Raw genomic sequence first — 24,841 nt, forward strand, 5'->3', positions numbered from 1 at the left:
TTCCAACTGTTCTACTTCTCATCTAGTTCCTTGCTAATGCACATGGAAAAGCAACAGAAGATGACACCTGTTGCCTCATGAAAGACCTGGAGTTTGAGCTCCCAGCTTTGGCCTGGGGCAGCCCCGGACATTGTGGTCATTTGGGACAGGAACCAGCTAATAATGATCTCTCTCCCTCTCTACCCCTTTGTCACTCTGCCTTTAAAATAAACAAACCTTAAAAAAAAATCTCAGGTGCCAATAATTACCCTTTCATGAAAATATAAAAACTCTCACAAATTTTCTAATGGCCCATTTAGAAAAGCTAAAGACCATCATAGTGTTGGAGATAACACTGTCCTCACCCGGAGTCATAAAGCTCCCGAACATCCACCACAACGTTCTGACCTCCCCCGGGCAGTGATGTCACAATGTCCTAGCCAGTTATAGGACCTGCTGGGCCACAGAAAGAAAGCTCTGAGGAGACGCAGTACATTACTAGATAAATCATATCATCCATTTCCCAATGAATTTTATACTATTTGTTTTTTTACCTGGGGCTTTTTCCGTAGCGATCAGCAACATGAAGCCCAATATTGATGGTAAGTAAGCATTTAAAACTTTCACAGGAATCATAGATAAGAATGATAACCAGGGTGGGTGTTGTGGCACAGCATTTTAAGCTGCCACTTGGGATGCCCACATCCTGATGTAAGCTCCAGCTACTCCACTTCTGATCCAGCTTCTTGCTGATGCACAAGGCTGCAGGTGACACCTCCAGGTGAGTCCTGGCCAAGCATGTAGGTAACCCACATGGAGTTCTAGGCTCCTGGCTTAGTCCAGTCCACCTCCATCTCTTATAAGCAGTTGGGGAATGAACCAGCAGCAGAAGATCTCTCTCTCTATTTGTGACTTGGCTTATTAAATAAATAAAAATAATACATGTTAAAAACGGAGGGCAAAAATTGTGAGGAGTTTGTGGGAGTTGTATAAAATTATGATATAAAATATATTGTTGGGAATGTGGTATGCTTTAGGGTTTAAATCTGTCTTGAATCATTTGTGAAAAAATGCAGTTAGAAACAGGGAGTAGCCAATGTACTTCTGACCCTGTTGTGTCATGCTTTTCAGAGGTACCTGATATGCCACCTTTCAGTGAGGAAGTAGCAAATATGGATACTATTCCTGCTGTCCACGAAGAAGAGGAAAACATGGCTGTTACTCCTGCTATACTTAAAGATGAAAAGATTGAGGACACTGCACCTAACATGCCCAAAGATGCAGGAATGGATGCAGGCACTGCTCCTTCTGAATCTGACGAAGACAAGAATATGGGTACTGTTTCTAATATACCGAAAGAAGAAAATAATACAGGCATCTCTACTGATCAACATAAAGAGGAAGATAAGGATACAAACATGGTTATTTCTCCTGACCTACATAAGGATGAAGATAAGGATACAAACATGGTTATTTCTCCTGACCTACATAAGGATGAAGATAAGGATACAAACATGGTCATTTCTCCTGGTCAACATGCTAAAGATTCAAGTATGGAAGTAACTCTTTCTCCTGATCTACATAAAGATGAAGATAAGAATATGAATATGGTTATTTCTCCGGATCGACATAAAAAGGCAGATAAGATTTCAGACAGTGCTTCTAACTTACATAAAAATCAATATAATCTGGATACTATTCCTGCTAATGAGAAAAGTGGAAATTATTTTAGAGATATAAAACAATGTAAGTTTTTTCAAATTAATAGCAATATACCACAAACTGATGAGATGGGTTTGATGTCTTAAATCTTTCTAAATCCCTATAGTCATTCTATCTCCTACTTAAATTCTAATTTATCTTACAGATGCAACATAGTGTGAAATGAAACCTTTATTTCCTACAATGTTTTTACAAAGTTTAACAGAGTTTCCCTTGCAGTTATTCATAGTTCACAACATTCTTTATGGTATCATGGCTATTTATTCACACCAGTAACAGTGGGCCTAATTTGTCCATAAGTGTCACAGAATGTGTCTAAACACAAGTGTTTCCTGTGGTTGCTAAGACAAAGTACCACACACTGGGTGGCTCCAAACAGCAGAAATTATTCTCTCCCAGTCCTGGAGACTGGAAACCCAAAATCAAGTTTTGAGCTAAGCAGATAAAAGCCCTTCCACAGCCAGTAGAGGAGTATCCTCCAGCTTCCGGTGGTCCCAGGCACCCCCTGGCTAATGGTCTTCACCTCCCTCCTCACATGGTCTTCTCCTGTGTCTCCATCCAAATTTCCCTCTTCTTACAAGGGCACCATCTAACATGCTTAAGATCCTACCTGACTCCAATATGAATTCATCTTAGTTACGTTTTCAATGACTCTGTTTCCAAAGAAGTCCACACTCCGAGCTCCTGAGTTATGACTTGGCTCTTCTTTGGATATTAGTTTGGATAACGATTGTCTCTCAAAAGTTCCATGTATTTTACAGGTTTTGTTCCCAAGGACTAATGGGATATGATATAACCCTTAGGAGATAGCATTCTTCAGGGTCCTTAGATCATTGCAAGTGTGTCCCGAGAAAGGAATCATCATGAGAGGTTTGTTGTGACATCCTGGGTGTGAGTCCAAACTCAGCTCCAAGACTAGCCATGTGTTCCTTGAAACATGCTCTGCCATGCAACAGTCTATCTCAGGAATTTCTCAAAAATGGTGATACAATAATGCATTTTCTTAAAAACATGTGGTTTCTGGCAGGACTTGAGACAAAATCATACATTTTAGTATGTATAAAGTTGTGTTGCTTTGTGAAGTTTTGGTGGGAAGAGGTACATGTCTGTGTATGTGCAGCCTGTTATCCGGATCCCTTTGTTGGGTTACTGTGTTCATTATTTTTGAGTTATAACCAACCCACTGATGCTTTCAACAGTAGAATTGCTTGTGTAAATACAAGTGTGAGGACACATCCTGTTTTTTATTGAACTACCTGTTTATTTTCAAGCTGACATGTTGTGTTCTATAGTCTAATGAAAAGGTCAAGGGTGAATGAAGGTTTTCTCTCCCTGTTTTACTTATTTTTGCTAATGCCAAAGCAGTGACAACACTGAGCATCTACATATCTCTTTGCAACTCGTTCTGTATTTCTTTTACATGAATTTCCTCTGGAATTACTCTTCACATATTTTTCCGCATGATTTTCAGATTGCCCCATCTTAACAAAATTTTGTAGTTGGAAAATGACTCAATTATTTTTCTCTCATTCTTTTGGAATTAGTGCATATATTTTAAGAAAAACAAAATCAGATGAGGAAATACGTAAAGCAGCAAGAGTTAGATTGGCTAATTGTTGAAGACTTGATTTTATGCTTTTAGATGTGTTCACAACACAGAATCCAAATGGCTCCGCATCTGAAATATCCGTGAGAGCAACAACTGATCTGAGATTCGCTCTAAAAAACTGTAAGTAGCACTTCTGCACATGTGAAAAACCTTAAAGCTTAGCAAAAACAAGCAAAAAGCCTTAATGCAGGATTTCAAAATAGCACTAGAGTGTTGGGTAGAAACAAGTGTTAATTCCTAAGTTAAACTAGTTAAAGTGGACTCTGGGACCCCACTGGGTTTACAGTCATCCCATCCCACAGGTCTTTTTCTTTTTCACTGTTCTCTACATGTCCACTGTGCTGATCATTTCAAGAGGCAGGGAGGTCCTAAACAATTCTACACTTACCCTTAGGTTGTGTGGAAAGGTCAATTCCATAAATTTTGGATCTTGGGAATTCTACATCTTTATAAAAATTCACATTGAAGTGGTTTCTGGTTTGCACCGTTAGCTTTGAACATGGCAGAGAGGATGTTTCTGGCTGTGGCAGTTTCAAAACTGGAAAAAGCCAAGCTGAGTAATGCCTAATGACTATTACAGATACTTGACAAGAATGGAATATTTCCAGCAATTTCAAGCCTTTGTATTTAAATGAGTATTTACAATTCAAAGTCATACATTAATTAGATAAATATCTTATGGAAATCTTGCCTGTTCCCAGCAAACAACATCTAATCACTTGGGATGAGAAGAGAGAGAGAGACCAGTGTTAAATGGATTGAATGCCTCCAAATGCCTTAAGATATGGGTTATTAAGGACTATGGGATTCAAGGAAAAGGCTCCAGAATGCTAAATTCTCACTCCACAATTCCGGCTCCTAGAGGCTCCAGATAAAGTTGGGTTGGGATAAAAAATTCTTGCCATCTTCAGAGAGGCTTTGACAAACAACACTAGGCTAGCACCAGGAACTGGGCAACCCGAGGCTGTGTGCCTGCAGAGCTTACCTCTCAGGAAATGGAAATCTCTAGGGAAATTCTGAGTCAAGCTTACTTACAGACATATAATTCCTAAAACCCCAAGGCCCAGAGGGCAAGTCAAGGCAATCCAGGTGCAATTCTCCAAGGTAGAGTTAAAGAGTTGCACACTAGATCGTAAAGATTACTTCACAATTTTTCAAGTCCTGCCTGGACTGTCATGAACTCCAATATAGATTTTCTTTCCCTTCCATGCTTGTCTTCAAGATGACTATAATGGAGGTGGTCATTTGGCCTGGCAGTTGATTATGATGCCGGTGTCCCAGGACTCTATTTGCATTTGTGGCTGCTGCCTCCAGCTTCTGCCAGTACAGGTCCTGGGAGGCAGCAGCTGGTAGCTCCAGGGCTGTGTCACCTGCCCTTGGTCCTGTGTTTCCTTCCTGTTCTTTCACAAATTTTAGGCCTGTCAGTCCCAACTCAGGCAACCCATCACCACATGGATTTATATTTCCTTATTTCCCCTTCTCTATTTAGAAAAATCTCAATGTCTTTCTTTCTAAGTTGTTCCATCTTTTACATAAAATATACCTAGTCACAGATGTTGAGTCAAAATTTTTGTATCCTCTTCATATACTGATAATCCTTTATTCCTTTTCCTAGATAAACTTGGCAATGCAAGTGCTGAAAAAACTGAAGAAAAAGAGCCCTATCATAAAAATATTCAAAGTATTAAAATTACTACACTGTATTCATATCTGGAGCATATCATTATATGACTTAAAAATTTAAGATTCACTACTCTGATCATTACATAAAGTAATAGCATGCTTAAAGAATTTATATTGCTATATTTTAAAGTCATTCTAAAATCCTTTAAAGGGTGAATATCTAAGAGTCACTTTTCAGGTTTTCAGTCACTTTTCAGAATTTGATAAAGGAACAGGAAGTGAGCCTTTTTAGAAAAGTAATTTTTTATTAATGAAATGTATTCATATCTATATAAAATACATATTTATAAATCATACATATATTTTTAAAATATCATTTGATAATATAAACATTTCTAACTGCCTGAAGAATAAACTTACCTCTGGTTAGAGTCAACCATTTGTATTTCCTAAGATTTTTTTTTTTTTTTTGAAGAATGGAATGGGGTTTGCATGTGGAAGATGGAAAAAGTAAAAATCGCCACTATACCCTTTTATCAAAAGTATTCTTCTATATAAACTATTTGTGAAGTCCTAGTATGGCTGTCCTCTAAGGCTCTTAGTGAACAATCTAACTCAAGACATTGGATAATTACCTGTCATTACATGAAACTCTGTTTCCTCTAGTTTATGCAATTCAATTATGTTTCTAATATGATTACTCTGAATTAGTTTGCATCTTTAACACTAAACAACCAAATGTATCTTACCTTTTGATATGTTTCAGAGTGGAAACCTGCTCATCCTAGTACCCCCCTTCTTAACTATCTTTAGAAATTAACTACTAGGTTTGGGGGTTATATTCTAAGTTTGTAATCAAGCATTCACACATGAAACAATCCTGCCATTGTAAATACCTGAGCATGTCTCCTCTGGCCATATTTCCATCTACATTATTCATTGCAGACCACCTGAAGCTCCCAGAGCTCCCTCAACCTGCTCGACTGTTTGCTGCCCTGATTGGCTTGCCTAGTGAGCCATTTCTAGGTCTTTTTGGCTACACAGAAGCAAAAGCTGCCTTTCAAAGAGTGTCTGAGCTTCCCAACTTGACCTAGGCCCTGTGTATAACTCCTTTGCCTTTCTTAACCCTCAACATGGCCAACAGTGGCTGCTCTGCCTCCCCAACGAAGAAGTTATGCTGTGTTCTTTGTACAGTGCCAGCCTCAGGTCCTGGTAGCTCTGGATATAACTGCTAAATGAATAGTGAATGGATATTACTAAGGCTAATTACCTTATTTTGTTATCTTGTTCTTTTCTCAAAACAGAAACAACCCCAAATCTGCCTGAATTTTGGTCCATGTTAGCTAAAGGTAAATGCATACAGCTGGGGAAATGTTTTCATTTTCTACAATGTTAAGTATGGAAGACAAGCTCAGTCTAAATTTAATACAGAGTCAATATGCCAACATTGTGTTGTCACATGCAATAAATGCAAAACAAACCCAGAAAGTGATCAAGTATCACACATTTTCTGATTCTCCCATGTCCCCCTCCATACACAAACCAAAATTTTATTTTTCCATAAATGTTAAAATGTGGCCATTCAATTTAATTTTTAGTTGAAATTTAAAAATAAGGTTCTTGCCCAATATGAGATCTCTTCTTGATTAGAGCAATGTGAACACAGCACATGGAAATGCATGTATAAATGTAAGGCTAAATAAAAATATACCCATGCTTAACGGTAATTTGTATATCCTAAGCATCCACATAAATATAATGTGTCCATTAATCTACTCATGCATGAATATGTGCATATAAACATATGTATAATGAATGTAAATGAATGTATTATGTGCAACACATACTATATTTAGTCAATCCTCATTCATATATTTTGTATTAGCATTCCAAATCAGTAATATTTCTGTGATTAACACTGCTAGTCCCTTAATGGTCATTTGTGGACAATGACAAAACTTTAAAAAATGCAGCTGCCTGGTGTACACAGTTATACCTTGAGCTGGCTTTCAAGATAGTGTTACATTACTTAGTGTTCCTAAGTACAAGTAGGCTATCATGGAGAAACTACACGTTAGTTAAACATTGCTCAGCCCTGAGTTATAGTGATGTTTAAAATACGCAGAGCACAAACACTATGAATAATGAGAATAGATTGCACGTATCACACACACACATTTACGCACATAATCTTTGTGAGAACTGCTGACCATAACACCATTTTATTGTTTTAACAGTTATAAATCAGACAGCACCAGAAGCCGACAAGGATGATTTATACAAACCAATTCCAGGTAAGAACAAAGTACTTCAATTAGTACATACATAAATATTCACACCCATTTTAACAGGACAATGCTATTTTCCCAAGCAGGGTATACTGTGTGTAGGAGGTGATCCATGGTGTAGCTACATCACATAGGAGAGGATATCTAACGTTGTAGAGGTTACAATTCCTGTGTATTCTTTTCCAGTTCCTGTTTTACAGATAGTCATTTCCATCTTCCTATTTTACAGCCTCTACTAAAACAGGTAAACTACATGGGGGACTGAGTATATGAGCAACATGATCTTCTTGAAAAATAGATTTTTACAAGATTTTTAATTGAATGAGAAATTCACTATGCCCCCCTCAGTTTTCCACATTGATAAAGTTACAACTTATGAACACTGATTTATGCATATCGAGATATGGATATGAACCAAAGTCCACATTTTGCACCAGGGTTTACTCTTTGTGTTGTGTGATTGCTTGGGTTTGAGCAATTGCACAGTGTCATGCATATACCATCACAGGTGCAAACCAAAGTGGGGCTGCCCCCAAGCCCCTCCCAGCAGTCCATTCCTCCATTCATCGCTCCGCTGGAACCCCTGGCAACCACTCATTTTTGACTCTTTTGGTAGTTTTGCATTTTCCAAATGTTATTATTGGAATATAATTATAATTATTGGAATAGAATTAATAATAATAATATTGGACTAATTCAGGAAGTGACCTTTCAGATTGGCTTCTTTCACCTGGAAATATGCATCTAAACTTCCTCACCCCATGTTTTTGAAATTTGAGAGCTCATTTCTTTTTATCACTCACATTTCACTGTGTGATTTTTCCCCAGTTCATTCACCTATTGCAGGACATCTTGGCAGCATATGGCTTTGGATGCTATAAACATTGGTGTGCAGGTTTTGTGTGCACATACATTTTCAACTCATGTAGCTAACTGTGTAGGAAAGCAATTGCTGATTGTATGAGAAGGCTATGTTTAGCTCTGCAAGAAACTGTCTGTAAGGGTGGCTGCTACCATTTGCATTATCAGCAGCACTGAATGTGAACGCCTATTACTGAATACAGCTCTCGCCAGCAATTTGGTTAGATTTATATGCATAAAAGAACTGAGTTGCACCAAAGTTTAATGACAAGGCCGGATGTTAATTTCTCCCCCAAACGTGTCACACAAATAGATGTCATCTGGTAGTTAAATCCTGTCACTTCAGTCTGCATTGGACTATTTGGCAAGTATAGTCATCTGTCTTGTATAGCTCTAAGACAACAGAGCAAATATTCTTTGTTTGGGAAAGTTATATACAAGAAGGATCAAAGCTGGGTTGTTTTAGACATACTCTGTCATTTCTCTGGAGTGATTAAATTGAGCTTCATTGATTTTTCTTCTATTGAGCACAGACTGGATGCCAGGGACCTTGGATACATTATTATGTTGGTCCTCACAGCAGCATCCTGAAGTTGGTATTATCTTCATTTTATAGATATGAAAAGTGAAGCTTCAAGGGGAAATCTGTCCAAGCTCATAATTTGCTTTGCTGTAAGTTTCTAGTGTTTAGGAACGCCAAACCCAGCTCTGGGTCTGATCATCACTGGGACAGAGAAATGCATGATAAACTGCTAGCATTCCTCTTCATACAAGTAGCATTCAAGGTCAAGAGAAGCAATTTAGGAGTGTAGCCCACTTAAATATGATTTGTGTGATTATATTCAAAATAATCAACCTCAAAGCCATATAAAACAGTCCTTGACAGGCATATCTCACTCTACTAGTTCTAAGCCACACTTTGACAGCTACAATCTTTTTAAAATTCATTTATTTTAACATACAGTTCCAGAGCCTCTGTGATTAGAGAATGCAGAAATGGGACTTAGTCATTGTTTATTACCTAAACATTGTCACCTATATAATGGTGAACACTTTGGAACTTCTGGGTTGGAGTGAAGGGAAGCTGAGAAAGTGGAAAGAGATAGCACACATCATCGAAACCATCCATAAACAAATTCTCCTAAGTCAGGAGTAGATTCAGGGAAATGAAAAATGGGACAGTAAACACAGATGCTCATTAATACAGTACAGAGACTCCTGACATCTCTGGATTCAGACATGGTTTTACTCACTGATTTTAGAAAGTGAAATAAGGTGTTTCCATTTCTTTATTAAATATCAAATACATTTGGTTTTATCCCATGAGTGATGAAATGCAAAATTTAACAGCTAGCCTCATAAAGCATCAAGAACTCTATCATTACAACTTAACATAAAAAATGCATGTCCTAATAATAGAATATCTGTCTTCTGAGGAACCAGCCCCTTGCAACTGTCTTCATCAAGAGCTTTTCAGAGACTTTATGTTTCATCTGGTTTTTAGCAAAGTCTGTCAAATACACATTTTTTTGACATTTGGTATCCTGGATTTAAATCCAGAGTTTTCCATTCACCAGCTGTGTGCCATGGGCCAGTAGTACATCAACATCTGTGATCCTATGAGTTGGAGCCAAGGGCAGTTCCTTCACAGTTGCTGCACAGGTGAAAGCAAAACGTGCTTGACCAGAGCGAGCAGCCTTTCCGTTGCCCAGGACTAGGAAGGAGGAGTGAGCAGTGACTTCTCCGCCCAGTGGAGGGCCTTGTTAACCCCAGGATAACAGAACAAACACACTCTTTTCCATTGCATTTTCTTTCTTTCCTCTCAGGCTCTGATATAAATGCCACCAACTACGACAAACTGTTAGAGCTACAGGAAATCAAGCTCAAATTAATGTTGGGCATCGCCTTGATGACCCTTCTCCTTTTTGTCATCCTCTTGGCCTTCTGTAGTGCCACACTATACAAACTGAAGCAGCTGAGGTAAGTCTGCAGGGCTCTGCAGTCCTCACTACCAGCGCACCATGTCAAGCTCACTCCTCACTCTTTAGGAGACTGTTAGGAATATGTGACTCCCAAATATACTAATTCTCCCGAATGTTTGAAGTGTTCAGTTTGACTTTATTTCCCCTATGCAGAAGGAATATGAGACTGCCTCTCTAAACTTTGCTCCAACACTTCATTTCCATTTTTTAGAATTTTATCTATCGCAGAGCCATAGACAGAGATCTCTCATCCACTGCTCCCCGCGACATCCAGGGATGAGACTGGGCCGAGGCTGGAGATGGGAATGCTGTGCAGGTCTTCCTCATGTGGCAAGGACTCCAGTGCTTGAGCCATCAGCCGCTGCCCACCAGAGGGCGCACTAGCAGGAAGCTGCAATGGGCAGCAGAGACTTGAATCCAGGCATTCCAGTATGAGCTATGGGAAACCAAACCACACCAAACGCACTCCACTCTGCATTTTAGCTTTCTCTTGATAGACAACCTTAGTCACTTGGCAACACTGTAGAGAATTTTACATTTGCTATTTTTGTGATGATAGTCCAGGGAGCTGAAGAGCACATCTTCCTGGGGTCTGACATTTTTTCCTTCAAACAAGGCTTAAGGCCTTCCAAAAACAGCAAATCTCCATTGCATTTATACCTTAAAACTTATTCACTCGTTCTTTCTTAGAAAAAGTTGAAATTCAACTCAAACCTGACTCAGAGGATTATTTAAAATTTATCACACGGTATAACGGCTTACCTTTAGAAATCATAACAGAACATCAGTCATTTCATTTTTTTTTTGGTGATGGTATTTTAGATGAATGATATATTTGGGACAATCCTAGTTATTTATTTCCCCCTTTCTCAGTTTCTTTATACATGATTCATATTAAACTTTCATTAAAGCAGATTTTCCAGTTTTATAATTTGGTTTTAAGTTCTAGTCTTAAGATTTAAAATATGCTTCATCCACGCTAGTATTAAATATAATAGAGTTACGATTAAGGGGAAAAAGTATCATTTATAAAATGTTAAGTAATACCTTGGACAGAAGTTAACTTTTGTGAATGCTTTTCTAAGTTGAGTTACAATGTACACAATGAAAAACAATTCTTGATGTGTGTTCTTTTCCTTTTCAGTTATAAAACTTGTGAGAGTCAATACTCTGTCAACCCTGAGCTGGCCACTCTTTCTTATTTCCATCCATCAGAAGGTGTATCAGACACATCTTTTTCTAAGAGTGCAGAGAGCAGTACATTTTGGGGCACCACTTCTTCAGATGTGAGAAAATCAGGCACAAGAAGGTCAAAATCTAAAAATTTGACGGACATGACTTCCACGGGCTCAGATGAAACGGGCGCGAATGAGGAGTCAAACTTAGTTAACAGTGAGGAAGGCGAATAGATAACTTTAAATCTTTTGTTGGAAAAAAAAAAAACCACCTTGTTGTCTCATTCTAATGCCATGATTTTGGAATTGTTGAGACATTTACATTTTCTAGTGTTTTCAAAGAAGGGCATATTCAATAAAAACTATCTCAGTTATAGAAATTATTTAATGGAAAATATACAAGGAAATAATTTAAGGTGTAGAAAAATCATCCACTGAAAATAACCCTGGGGAAGTGAATCAGAATCTGTTTCTAAATGAGGACATTTAGATGCTTGTCTCACTGAGGATGGGGGGCATTCTGAGGCCTCTCAGGATGCTCTCCCTAATCCCCCCAAAACCCAGAAAGCACACTCCTGCTAATGTTTAACTGCTAAATTAGTTGGGCCCAAGAGGAACCTAAGTTAGTGCTAGAATTCCTGAATTGCTTAAAAGTCCTCAGGGTTGCTCTCATGGGACAAACTAAGGATGGAAAGATGTTTCTTCCATTTTCTGAAGTAATATAACAATCTGTGATAACATTTGAAGAGGAAGGAAACAGAGGATCCCAGCAAGTAATTCTGAGTTTCATGGGCCCCAAGTCTTTCTTTCTTTTTTTTCATTTATTTTTATTGGAAAGTCAGATATACAGAGAGGAGGAGATACAGAGAAAAAGATCTTCCATCCACTGATTCACGCTCCGAGTGGCCACAATGGCTGGAGCTGAGATGATCTGATGACAGAAGCCCGGAGTCCCCTCAGGGTCTCCCGCATCGGTGCAGGTTTGGTCCCAAGGCTTTGGCCCATCCTCAACTGCTTTCCCAGGCCACAAGCAGGGAGCTGGGTGGGAAGCAGGGCCGCCTGGATTAGAACTGTCATCCAAGTGGGATCCTGGCATTGAGTATTAGGCTGCTGCTCTGGGCCTGCCCTAAGTCTTAAAAGAGATTAAGTTCCCTTCTCTCTTCCGCAAGGCAATGCAGATCATTCACACTGTAAAGCAAAGCACCTGACTCTTGAGACTATCAGTACCAGAGTATTTCAATTTACAACGAAGACAAATAGGGTGGGGATGTTTTCTTCTTAAAAACCACTTTTGAGTGGAAGGATTTTAGGGACATAGGTCTCTCTGTGAATAGGTGTGGTCGTGGGGGAAAGAGGGCAGGTTCCATGGCCCTCCTCAATTCCTAACCATAACCAAGGTTTGCATCTCTTGAGCGCCTCCCCTGTGCTAGGCACTTCAGTTCCTTGTGTCTGAGTTTTATAGATTAAGAAACGAAAGCTCAGGTAAGTCAGATTCCTTGCCTAAGAGCATCTGTTGGGGCAAATTGCTCCTAGCTCTCAGTGTTTCCGAATGTGGGTTCTCCACACTGCCGCTTGAAGGCCAAGGGTCTACACAGGTGAGAGAACTGTGGGAGCAAGAGAGGCGCCGAGCCATTTCCGAGGAGCGCCGGCTTCCTCCATCCCGGTATTCTGTTGGTTCCTGGGAACCCGTTTTCCCTGCATCGAGCATATATCTCCGTCAGGATCTGTCCCTCACATGCTCTTACCTCACCTTCCACTCTCCCTCGCGTGGAATCCAGGCCCTTCCCTCCCCATTTTCTTCCCAGTCTCCAGCCTTCGCATCACTCACCATTGGCTGGGAAAGCTGTGACGCTCCGCCTTGGAATAGCGACGCACTCTATAAGACAGCAGGAAAGCAGCAGCAGCAGCACGGCGTTCCTTGTTGCCTTGTCTCCGCCCGGTTTCACAGCAGTGCATGCCACCTTCCGCCGGTTCCTTTGGCCATTACCCATGCCCCTTCGAAGAGCCCTGGACTGGGTGTGCGCGTTCGAGTTCAAACCCCTCAAGGAGCAGTGGAAACTGAAGGAAGAGGGGTGGGCCCAGCGCCTCGGAGCAGCTGCGGGTGCAAAAGGCCTCATGTCCCATCCAGGGGTGAGGTGGGTCGGAAGCTCATCGGCTGCGCTTGGGGAGCCTGGGGACCAACTATAACCACGGCTTCCTTCTGCTCCTCCTTGGGAAGTGCCCAGCGTGTTCTTGACTAGAAACAGGTGGATGCCTGTAAGGTGTCTCCAGTTCCCGAGCACAGCAGAGCAGGGAAATGCTTAGGGTGTTGCCCTGGCTAAAACGTCCGAAAGGGCACAAAGAGATACTGTTGACTACACTTTATAAATTTGGCTTCCATGCTGGGACAGTTGCTACAGGCTCTGCATACCGCTGCCACCTGAGAGAGCGGGATGTGAGAACATGAGGAGGTTCTTACTAGTGACCACCATCCCGTCTCCGCCTTGCCCTAGTCCAGGAGCCAGGAGGCGGCCCGAGGCCCCAGGCTGGCTGGCAGAGGGCTTCTCCTGTGTCCGCAGCTCCACGACCTCCACAAACCTGCGCAATTTCTGAGCAGGTGTTCCTGGGACCTGCTGCTCCTTCTGTGAAACGCCTTCACCTGCCTCTCCCCCAGCACCGGGAAATCTGTGGACTTTAGATCCGGCCCCGCACGCCCCGGATCCTGCCGCGGTGCGTGTTCTGCGTCGCCGGTAGCCAACAGCTCGCCTCGGGGGCGTGAAGCCTGAAGTTCTGGCCTTGGCCGTGTTCCCGGTGACACCTGACGCAGGAGCGGCCCGACACCAGAGCTCTGTGGGTAGGTCCTGTCCTTTTTTCTTTCTTTTAGGTAGGGAAGGTAGCGCCTTCCAGACACCCTGGATTAGAATGTCGGGCCGAAGAGCACCTGAGGACGCCGCTGCCCAGCAACCGAGGGAGAACGCGGGAGCCCGAGAGGCGCTGGGCCGGGTGGGAACGGGCAGGTCCCCAGGTCCCCAGGTCCCCAGGTCCCCAGGCGCCCAAGCCCCCAGGCTCCCAGGCCACCAGGCCCGGAGTGTTCGTGGGCCGACCCCGGGTGCCAGGTGCTGGGAGCGCTGGTGCCCAGACAGGCCCCCTAGAACCACGCGTGCCGGTTTCATTGGTTTTGAGCCGCCCCCTGACTCTCTTCCCCACTTGCAAGGTGGAATTAATTTTCTTCTGTTTCTGCGAAAAGTGAGGGGTCCTGGGTTGGAGGGGTGGAATGGGGATTGGCAGCTGTGCCTTTGGTAATTTCGCTGAGGGGCACCGAGTGACAACATTAAAAGGAGCTGGCCCTCAAAACGACCAACTGACTCTTCCAGAACAGTCTGGCAAAGAGAAGTCACTTAAATGGTTATGGTCTGGAAGGAAACTCTTTCGGTGGTACCGTTCACCCCCCTCCCCGTTCCTCACCCCTCTCCCTGCCTGTTTCACAGCCCTTCCCAACTCATGACAACCACCTATAACCCAGAGTATACCCGTGTGCGTGCCTGGCTGGGCATCTAGAGACAAAAGAAATCAGATCTGGGCATTTCTTGACTCCTAGGACATTTTTTGTTCTGCTTTTTCCTTTCCTCCCGCCTCATGAAAAAATGAGTCAGGTTTTTCGATTTTGGATTCGACGGAATTGATTTCTTTATAGAAAATGGCTGGCAAATAAAAAGGCTGTTGAACCTAGAGAGTTTACTACAGAAGAAGGAATTGTGCATGTTAAAAGCATAGGTCATCTACAATTTTTAAAATATGAAACATGATTTGGACAGCATCTCACATTTAACATCTTGTTTGGCAAATAGGAAACGTGTTAGTTCTCTTGACTTTGACATAATGAAACTATCTTGCAAAAAAGAAGGGTTGCGATTGTACAGTTAGGTTCAAAATGAAGCTACCAGGCCATTGTGGACAGCTCTGCTTCCAACAGGGCACACTGTTTTGTGGCTGAATTTCCTGGGGAGTACAAAATTAGCTATTTGAGTGGTATGTTTGTGTGGTTGCTTTGTTGTGGCTTTTTGGTTTCCAAAGTGTTTCATAGATATCAGGAACCCCGATGAGAATGTTGAGACCTAAGTGAAGCAAAAGTTTTCCACTGTAAATGTTTAATTTGGAAAGGGGAGCTCTGTTGGGGTACAAGACTATATGAAGTTCTGTGTGATATTTGGATATTTGAATTTCCAAATTGTCAGTAGTTGGTAATAACAGGATGTATTTGATAGACAAACCATGTCTCAGTTTATACAGTAAATATGTATAAACCAGGCTGGTCCCACGGATGTATATCACTGTATTAAGAAGGCATTAATATTAGAAGGTAATTAGTATTGGGAGTAAGCTGAATTGTTGCTTAATGATTTCCCTAGTATTTTGTAGCTTGGGCTCATTGCTTTTCAGGGAACATGCCTTTATTAGACTGAAATGGATCACTTTTCCCCGTTAGGCATCGGAAAATCAAGAAATGTTGAATTACAAAACAACTTCTGACTCCAAGAAGGGAATTGCACACACTACCAAATTTGATGTGAGTTATTTAATCCCTTATTTCCCTTGACACAGAACTTACCAAACTCAAGTGTGGACTGGTTAGTCATTTTCCTGCTTGAAACTAGTAAAATTATCTTGTATCCACCAGGGGGCACATGTGGGCAGTGAGTATATTGGTTCTACTTCGGAGCATTTTCCTTCACTTGCCACTATTTAATACCTTTCATTTTATCATCATTTTCAGATGCAAAGTTTACAAATTGACCTCATTGAAATACCTTTTGCTTTTATGTTCACTCTGGACTGGTAAAGGCCGGCCAAAAAATCCTTAATTACCCGCTGTGTACATCCCTGGTTAGAGTTCAAGACAGCAGAGATGCCTTGTTTCAGGCCTCTCACTGTAAACAGAGTTTTGCAGAATCTATTTACTTCCATGTTTCTGCATTGATGTGCTTTTTGTTGAGTTTATTGCTAAAAATAGTCCTTGGGTGTAATATTTCTGGGCACAATTAGGCTGTGACTATGCCCTGCAGAGAACACGTGACAAATGGGCTTTTTTTTCAGGTGGATAGTACACTTAGCACTTAATATATTGCATAAGGTATCTATAGGCAGAAAAAGGCTGTATGCTTGCAGGACCGAGCTGAGAACCCCCACTCCACAGTGTCACAACATAGTTAATGTCTTGGAGAACTTACTTAATTTTCTGGTTTTTGCTTTGCTTTTGTGTGAAAGAGACATGGAGTGCCTGTTTGGAAGTTAAATAGATACTTAACAATCTCATTGCTTTTCATTTCTCTTATGAGGAAAGGTTCCCTCACTCCCAGAGGCTAATACTACTCTCATTTAATTAGCAATGTTGTGATGATGGTAGTTTTTACTTTATTGTGCTTTGTAACACTTCTAAATTATCAAAATTACTTCAGAAAATTTATGGAAAATGAAACAAAAATATTTTTGTGACAAAATCGTTTGTGGGATAAAATCATGGAAAATGAACATTATGAAAAAGCTATTCATGGCTTTCAAATTTTGATTGCATCATAATAAATATTTTTAAATTCTGATATTCTCCAGGGATGTTTTAAAGAACCTTAGTAGATTTATGAGTAAATATTGTCCTTGATAATTATTTCTGTACCAAAAATTTTCAGCAATGGAAATAAGATTTTTTTTAGGATTTTTTTTTTTTTGGCAAAGTCAGATATGCAGAGAGGAGGAGAAACAGTGAGGAAGATCTTCCATCTAATGATTCACTCCCCAAGTGACCCCAATGGCCAGTCTGTGCCAATCCAGAGCCAGGAACTTCCTCCAGGTCTCCCAACGCGGGTGCAGCGTCCTAAGGCTTTAGGCCGTCCTTGACTGCTTTCCCAGGCCACAGGCAGGGAGCTGGATGGAAAGTGGAGCTGCTGGGATTAGAACTGGCGCCGGGATCCCAGCGCTTTCAATGCAAGGACTTTAGCCGCTAGGCCACCACGTTGGGCCCAAGAAGATACTTTTTAAGATACATAAAGCACTGCACCAATGCCCTCCCAAAGTGCGGGAACGATTGGGTCCTACTCAGTTTGAGTTCCCCTCCCACTAACCTTTCCCCCATTGAATGTCAGAGGTTTTGAAAGGCCAAAACTAGGTGGAACTGTGTTCTGTTTTACATTACATTGTTTTGATTACTACTGAAGCAGAACGTCCTTGCAGTGGGTCTCAGTCTCTCGTAGTACATCTTGCTGTAGAGAAGCATGATGCTAACCTGTCTCTCCTGCGATCACCCAATCACATTTGCTTCCCTACTGGAAGGATTCTTTAACTCTGAAGTTAAACTTTAGCAGAGAATATCCTACTGTTACCTGGTTTATGACATTCGCCTGCATAGCAAGTGTTGCTTTCACATGTTTTTTTTTGTTGTTGTTGCAAGAACGGTCTCTTGAGTCATGCTTCAGTGGTTCCATTTTATTGTTCAGTTCTAGGAATGAGCCAGTTGTGCATGCTCTGGAGCACATGCCATCAGCTTGCTGCTCTAGTCGGCGAAGGGCTCTGGAAGAACCCTGACAGAACAAAGGACCTGTTATCAATGTCCACACTTCTTTCATCATTGTTGTCTCATACCGATGCCCTGTAGGTCCTAACAAGTAGAAAGATGGTTGGTTGACTTACCCCGAGATCAGTCCTATCAGTTGCTTGCTGCACTGGAAGCCTTTGAGCGCAGGAACAGGAGGTGCAGATGACAGCTTCCATCAAGAGTGGACAGTGGTTGCTGCCACTGCTGAACACTAGGAAAAAGCATTTGCCTGTTTCCTTTTGGGCCAATCATTTAAGAAATAGTATTTTACTTTGTACTTGTGAAATATCTTATGAATGACCCATACTACCAATTATAGCAAAAGACAGAGTTTTATATAAAATAGTACAATGGATATGACCTTTAAATGTTTTATGTTTGTATTTAACTCCTATCCAATAGCTGGTAGTACTCTTGGAACCACTCAGATGTGTGATGAAGCTGCTTTATAAATTTACATGAAATTGATCTTAGGTATTTAACTTGGTTTGGTGATTTTTTTAATACTTTCAAATTTTGCTTTCTTCAAGAGAAACATGTATTTGAAACTTGTAAAAAAATATGCAACATTGAACTAGTGATTTAAGAAATCTTAATAAAAAATATTAACATTCACCCTTTCCTTTTTTCTTTGATCATTAAAATTAAAGCTCACCCACATTAAGCAGCATTCTGCTCTTGTAGCTCTTTCAAAGGAAAATCCACTGAAAACCAAGAAAATTACACATCTCTGTGAAGAGCATTGCTGCTTTTCCTGTGAAGGAATTCTGGCCTAAATCTGTCCACAGAAACTTGCTGTCCTTGAACAGAATCCCCAAAATGTGCCTGTGCTTTTCTTACTAAAAACCACTGCTTCAGATAAATGTCTGACCCTTTAGAGAGAAATATTAAAAATTTGGTGGACATTGTATCATACTATAGTTATTTTATGAAAATATTTTCTTTTTCCTATCTTTGGAAGTCTTAATTTTTTTATGCCTAAAAGCTTCCTTTGTATCTTTTTCCAAAATGTTTCACATTAAAATGTAAATTTGAAAAGTCTTGTGTGTGTGAGAGAGGTAAAAATATTCACATAGAAGCAGAAGAAAAAATGAAAAAGTACTATTCATCAGGAATTTAAAAGGCTTCTTGTTGTACCTGTATTATTTATCATAGATCAAGGATCACATTTGCCTTTGAGGGCTGACTTAAACTTTGCTAAGCATAATGGTTTCCACCTGCATCCATTTAGTTAAAAATGCAATATTTCATTCTTTTTTTATGGCTGAGTAGTGTTCCAAAATATATATATGCTGTGTTTTCTTTAACCAGTCTTCAATTGATGAGCATCTAGGCTGATTCCATTTCCCAATTATTGTGAATGTGTTGCTGTTGACATGTGGGTATGGATAACTTCTCTCACGTGCTGAGTTTGTTTTATTTGGATAAATTCCCAGGAGTGGGATGGCTGGGTCATTTGGTAGATCTATTTTCAGGTATCTAAGGAATCTCCACCCTGTGTTCCATGAAGGTTGCTCTAGTTTATATTCCCTCCAACAGTGGAATAGAGCATCTTTGCACGTTCTTCACCAGCATTTATGGTTTTTTGGTTTCTGTAAGACAGTCATTCTAGCTGAGGTGAAGTGAAAGGCCATAATGGTTTCATTTTGTATTTCCCTGATGGCTAATGAACTGAGAATTTTCTCATGTAGCTGTTGATCATTTGAATTTTATGCTTCGGTATATGTGCCCATTCATGTCCTTTGGTCCTTTCTTCACTGTTTTGTAGTTGGTTAAGTTTCTTGAGTCCTTTATAGATGCTAGATATTAATCCTATCAGTTACATGGTTTGCAAATATTTTATCCCATTCTGTGTCCTGCCTCCTGCCTTTGTTGATGGCTTCCTTTGCTGTGTAGAAGCCTTTGGCTTGACGTAATACCACTTGTTTATCTTTGTTTAAATGTGCTTCTGGGGTCTTTTTCAGGAATTCTTTGCCTACACTTGAATCTTGGCAGTTTCTCCCATGTTTTCTTCTATTAATTTGATAGCAGGTCAAGATTTAGGTTCCTGATCATTTCGGGGTTAATGTTTCTGTAAGGTGTACGGACTCTTGGTTCATACTTATCCACACAGAAATGCAAATTTCCCAGCACCAATTGTTGAACACTGTCCTTTCTTCCTGTGTTTACTTCAGTTCACTTTTCAACAATTATCTGGCTGTGGATGTGTGGGTTCATTTCTGGCATTTCTGTTCTGTTCCTTTGGCTGTCATGTCTGTTTTTGTTCCCATACTAGATTGTAATTGCCTTGTAGTTTGGATTAAGACTTGATATTTATGATGCTTCCTGCTTTTTTGTTGTTTAACATTGTTGTCTATTCAGGGTCTCTTGTGATTTGATATGAATTTTAGCATAACTTCTTCTAGATCTGATTGTGATCTCATTGAATCTGTAAATTGCTTTTGGTGATAGGGACATTTTGATGATATTAATCCCACCATTGTACAACCATGGGAGATTTTTCCATGTTTTGACGTCATCTTCTATTTCTGTATCTGATCTGTTTTTTTGTTTAATTTTGTTTTATTTTCAATTACTTTAATGCATAGTCTATCATTTTGAATGTACAAACCCCTTTTGGTTAAAATTTTTATTTCTTTATTTTTTTCACTTTTTAATTTTGTTTTAATTTTTAATTATTATCATTTTATGATACAGTTCTGTAAGCCCTGGGATTTTCTCTACCCCGTCTCCAAGTAAGTACCCCCCACTGAGTTCCCCATATTATTACAACGGCATAGTTCCTCATACAGTCGTAAATCCATCATTGCGGGCATGGGCAGTAGCAGAGAATCCCACAACAAGTTGTCAAGACACATTTTACAGTTTCACTGGGAGTCCATTCCCAATCCAGAAGTAAAGATGCACACTGCACCATATCCTCACATTTGGACATGTCAGTCTCCACTACACAGTCACTATAATTCCCCCAAGTGAAAAGTCACAAAACAAAATCAATAACAAGAAAAACAAAAATCTACAATGCGATGAATTTAAACAACAAGCCACTGGATAAGTTAGTTTCCATTACACAGTTACTGTACATCCCCTTAAAAGGCACAAAGACAAAATCAGCAGCAGGAAGAAAAAAATTTACACCATGAAGTTAAATAACATGCTGCTGTTATTTATGAGTCATTGGAGAATTTAACGAGTGTTTTGAAGAAATGAAACTAAAAATGAAAACGTCAAAATCCATGAGATAGTTTCTGCTGATAGTTGTTGATGAGAAGCATCTCCTGTAGGCAACAAATAGATGGGTTTAGTTTTTTAAAATCAGGTCTACTAATAACCTATGTTTGATTGATGAGTTTAAGCTTTTTACATTCATGGTTAATATGAATGGTTGGCAATATGGTCCTGTCATTTAGCAGTGGGTTGTTCATTGATTTAGGCTTCTGATATTGTTTTACTGGGATGTTCTTCACATTTGCCTTTGGTTTTGGTGTATGCTATTCCTTTTCTCTGACGAGAACATCTTTATCATTTGTAAGGCAGCTCTGGAAGGTGTTTTTTCTTTGAGCTTTTCTTGACTGTGGAAGAATTTTTTTCGTTCTCAAAAAGACAGGAAAACTTTGCTGGGTACCTTATACTGAGCCAACATTTTTTTTTTTTTTTTTTGCTTTTAGAATCTGGACTATGTCACCCCATTCTCTTCTGGCCTGTAGTGTTTCCTGTGAGAGATCAGCTGTAATTCTGATTGCCATTTCTCTATATGTCAATTGATTTTACTCACATGCACATTTAAGGTTGTTTTCCTTATGTTTGATTGAATAGGCTTGATTATCATGTATCATGGTGAAGATCGCTTTTGGTCAACGCTGTTGGGAGTTCTGTGCCCCTCCTGGCTGTTGTTTCCCATTTCTTTCTCCAGACTAGGGAAGTTTGCCTTTATTATTTCATCAAATACATTTTTAAACCCAGCTTCTCTTTCTACACCCTCTGGAGCTACCATAACTCTTATATTTAACCTTTTAATAGTGTCTCTTAATTCTTGAATACTTCTTTTAGCTTGACCCAGCTAAGCTTCCAGCTTTTTGATTGTTTACCAATTGTGACAAGAAATATCTTCCAATTCTGAGATTCTTTCTTCTGCCTCGTTTATTCTATTATTGTGATTTTCCATTAAAGTTTTAATTTGCTAGAAATTCAACTTGTGTGACCTATTCCTTAAATTCATGCATGTGCTTCTCGTTGTTAAGGAGGTTTATAACAAGCATTTTGAATTCTGTATCCCCATTTTCTTGATGTATCCCTCAGTTAACTCTGAGGTTGACAACGGCTTTTGCTCCTTTGCAGAGGAGTCCTAAGTAATATTCATTGTGCCTTTGTCTCTTCTGCTGTTCGTCATTGTATTGGTTATCAGATTCTTCTTGTTAGGGCAGGTTTCTAAGCTTTGTCACTCACAGGTCTGCAATTTGATTTTACTTATTGTTTGTACACAGCACTTTGTTTGTAGTCACTTGTGCCACTCTCTCCAGCTAGTTTCAGATCTGGGATCTTATGTTAGACTTCCACCAGGTCTCTGTAGCCCCAACTCCTGGCTTACCACTCTACCTTCTGTGATCCCATGTTGTTGTACTGTTGTCTGTACAGCATTTCTCCCACTTCTGGTTTGTGTTGTTCCCAGGATCGGGGAGAAATCAAGTATCCTAATAGCTACGTTGTTGGTGGTGCTGATCTTGAGGGAACCAGCTGGCTATTCAGTCTGAGAGCCACACAGACCCATTTTGAGTCATAAGATACCAAAGTCAGTATTATTTTCAGTGTGGGACCAGTGCAATTCACTGAGCTCAGTGAGTTCACTCTCAGTGCAGTACATGCACAGTTCACTGTTGTCCCAACAGTCTCGAAGCCATTGGCACACCATACAAAATGGTGCTTGATGGACTCCTCCTAATCTGTATCTAATCTGTAATTTTCATCATGGGGATCCCTCACATCCTTGGTTAAATTTATTTTTAAGGTATTAAAAAATTTTTTTGCAACTATTGTGAGTGTTACTGCTCTTTCAGGTTCTTTCTTGGCCATGAAAGTATTTCTGTATATGGAATCCTTTGATTTTGTGTGTTTTTTATGTCCTGCAGCTTTACCAAGTTCTCTTATGAGTACCAATGGTTTATTAGTCTTCAGATCCACTGTCATCTGCAAGCAGTGGTAGCTTGACTTCCTCCTTCCAGTTTGTATTCCTTTGATTTCTTTTTCTGGCATAATTGCTCTCAGGACTGTATTGAGTAGCAGTGGTGAGAGTGAGCATCCTTTGTCTGCCTCCAGATGTTAGTGGCAATGTGTCCATCCCTTCCCCTATTCACTATGTATGCATTAAGTCTTATAAAAGAAACACTAAAATCACTTTTATATTTAGTATACACAACACCTCTGTACATTTTAAGTGCAACTGTTTTTCTTAATGGTATAGTAGGACATGAGGACTAACATTTAAGAAAAGCTGTGAACTTTGTCGGATGCTGGTCAGAGTTCTAACCACAGTTGTAGAAGTCTTGATGAGGGAACAGTTGTGCGATTAGGTGATTAGTAGGCTCTAATGTTGCCGTCTAGGCAGTGGAGGGTGGGCTCTGCTGTCTCGCTGCTCTTTTGTGAGTGTAGATAATTTTAGACCATTTATTTATTCTAGTGGACTTAAAACTTGAGGTGATTTTTCCCTTTATTGTACCTAATGTTTTACTTTTTAATGCATGGTACAAATGTTAAGCATGTACAAATCTTCAATCAGTTATTCTGTATTTAAGCAGATGTCAAAACACAAAATAGAGACTTCAAGGACCTAGGCAACCTCATCTGAAGTACCTGATGAAGTGAGACAGTGCTATGTCTGTCTCTTTGAGGAAAAGTATTTGGAAGCTCAGTGTGTACTGAATAATGTAATTACAGAAGGTATTCACAACATAGGAATTATCGAGTTAAAAAAAAAAAAACCTCCTAGGACATCGTTAGCAAGTTACTATTCATTAGCTCCACAGCTTTACAAAGAAATTCTTAATCTTTTGACATGTTTTATTTTAGTCATATTTGTTGAAGGATTGCTTCACTAAAATCAAAGCCAGGTTACGTTGATTAGATTTGTGGCATCCCTAAGGGCTAGTCAACTATTGAAGAGTCTCTGGCTGTTACTACTACAGGTTATTCATTTCATTTGTCATAGTTTTATTCTTCTAGTTTTCATTCTCAGAAGAATATCTTTCTTTTTCGTAAAACTTTTATTAGCATGATAGAAACCAGATTTCATGTATTTCATGGGTATAAGATAATGATAATGCTCGTCCTCAGCTCCCTCTTTCCATCCTTTATTTCATTTAATTATTGCCAAACACACACACACGCGCACACACACACACACACACACACACACACACACACACACACAATCTTGGTCTACTTTATATTCACAGGCTTAATACACTGTTTTTTTTTTTTAAATAGGCTGTGACACTGATTCTTTTGCCCTCCTTTGATGACATTTTGGTAAAGTTACAGAACGTACCCTGGGTACCTCTAGTGATTATAAACTGTACAAACTCCATGATGTTCATCTCAAGACCAGTGGCACATTAGCTCCAGTAGGATCTGCCTTCCTGTTGGGCGGACATATCATGCCTAGTGAGCCACTACTAGTAGTTATAGCTCTGCTTGCTATTATCTGAACCTGGTTAGACTCCTTCATGGACCCTTCCTGGTCTTCTGGAAGCACCTGTTTTGGCAACTTCTAATTCAGCCCCCCCCCTTTCTAAATTGAAATCTTTTAGATCAGTGGCAACAGCAATAGTTATCTATACCCATGTGTGTCTTTAGAACTCCATGTGGACTGCGTAAGTAAGAAAGAAGGATGGGAACTGTGGCTTACCATGCAGGGTATGTCCTATTTAAAAGGAGTGGGCACTAATTGAGGCTAATTCAGTTTGCATTGGAGATCATAAAAAGAACCGAGGGTAGATGCCAGGAGAAACAGATGTGGGATCATACGAGGAAGACTTTTGTAA

General features: G+C 40.1%; 1 protein-coding gene across 1 annotated transcript; it reads left to right on the forward strand.

The window, feature by feature from the left end:
- Positions 1-412: 412 nt before the first annotated feature.
- Positions 413-11,528, forward strand: EQTN (equatorin). Its single transcript, XM_012925784.2, has 8 exons — positions 413-581; positions 1,111-1,725; positions 3,344-3,430; positions 4,926-4,991; positions 6,238-6,282; positions 7,171-7,227; positions 9,909-10,062; positions 11,209-11,528. The coding sequence occupies exons 1-8, from the start codon at positions 506-508 to the stop codon at positions 11,471-11,473; spliced, it is 1,365 nt and encodes a 454-aa protein (XP_012781238.2). The 5' UTR covers positions 413-505; the 3' UTR covers positions 11,474-11,528.
- The last annotated feature ends 13,313 nt before the right edge of the window (positions 11,529-24,841 follow it).

Source organism: Ochotona princeps, chromosome 14 (genome assembly GCF_030435755.1).
Source record: "Ochotona princeps isolate mOchPri1 chromosome 14, mOchPri1.hap1, whole genome shotgun sequence".
Classification (NCBI taxonomy): Eukaryota; Metazoa; Chordata; class Mammalia; order Lagomorpha; family Ochotonidae; genus Ochotona; species Ochotona princeps.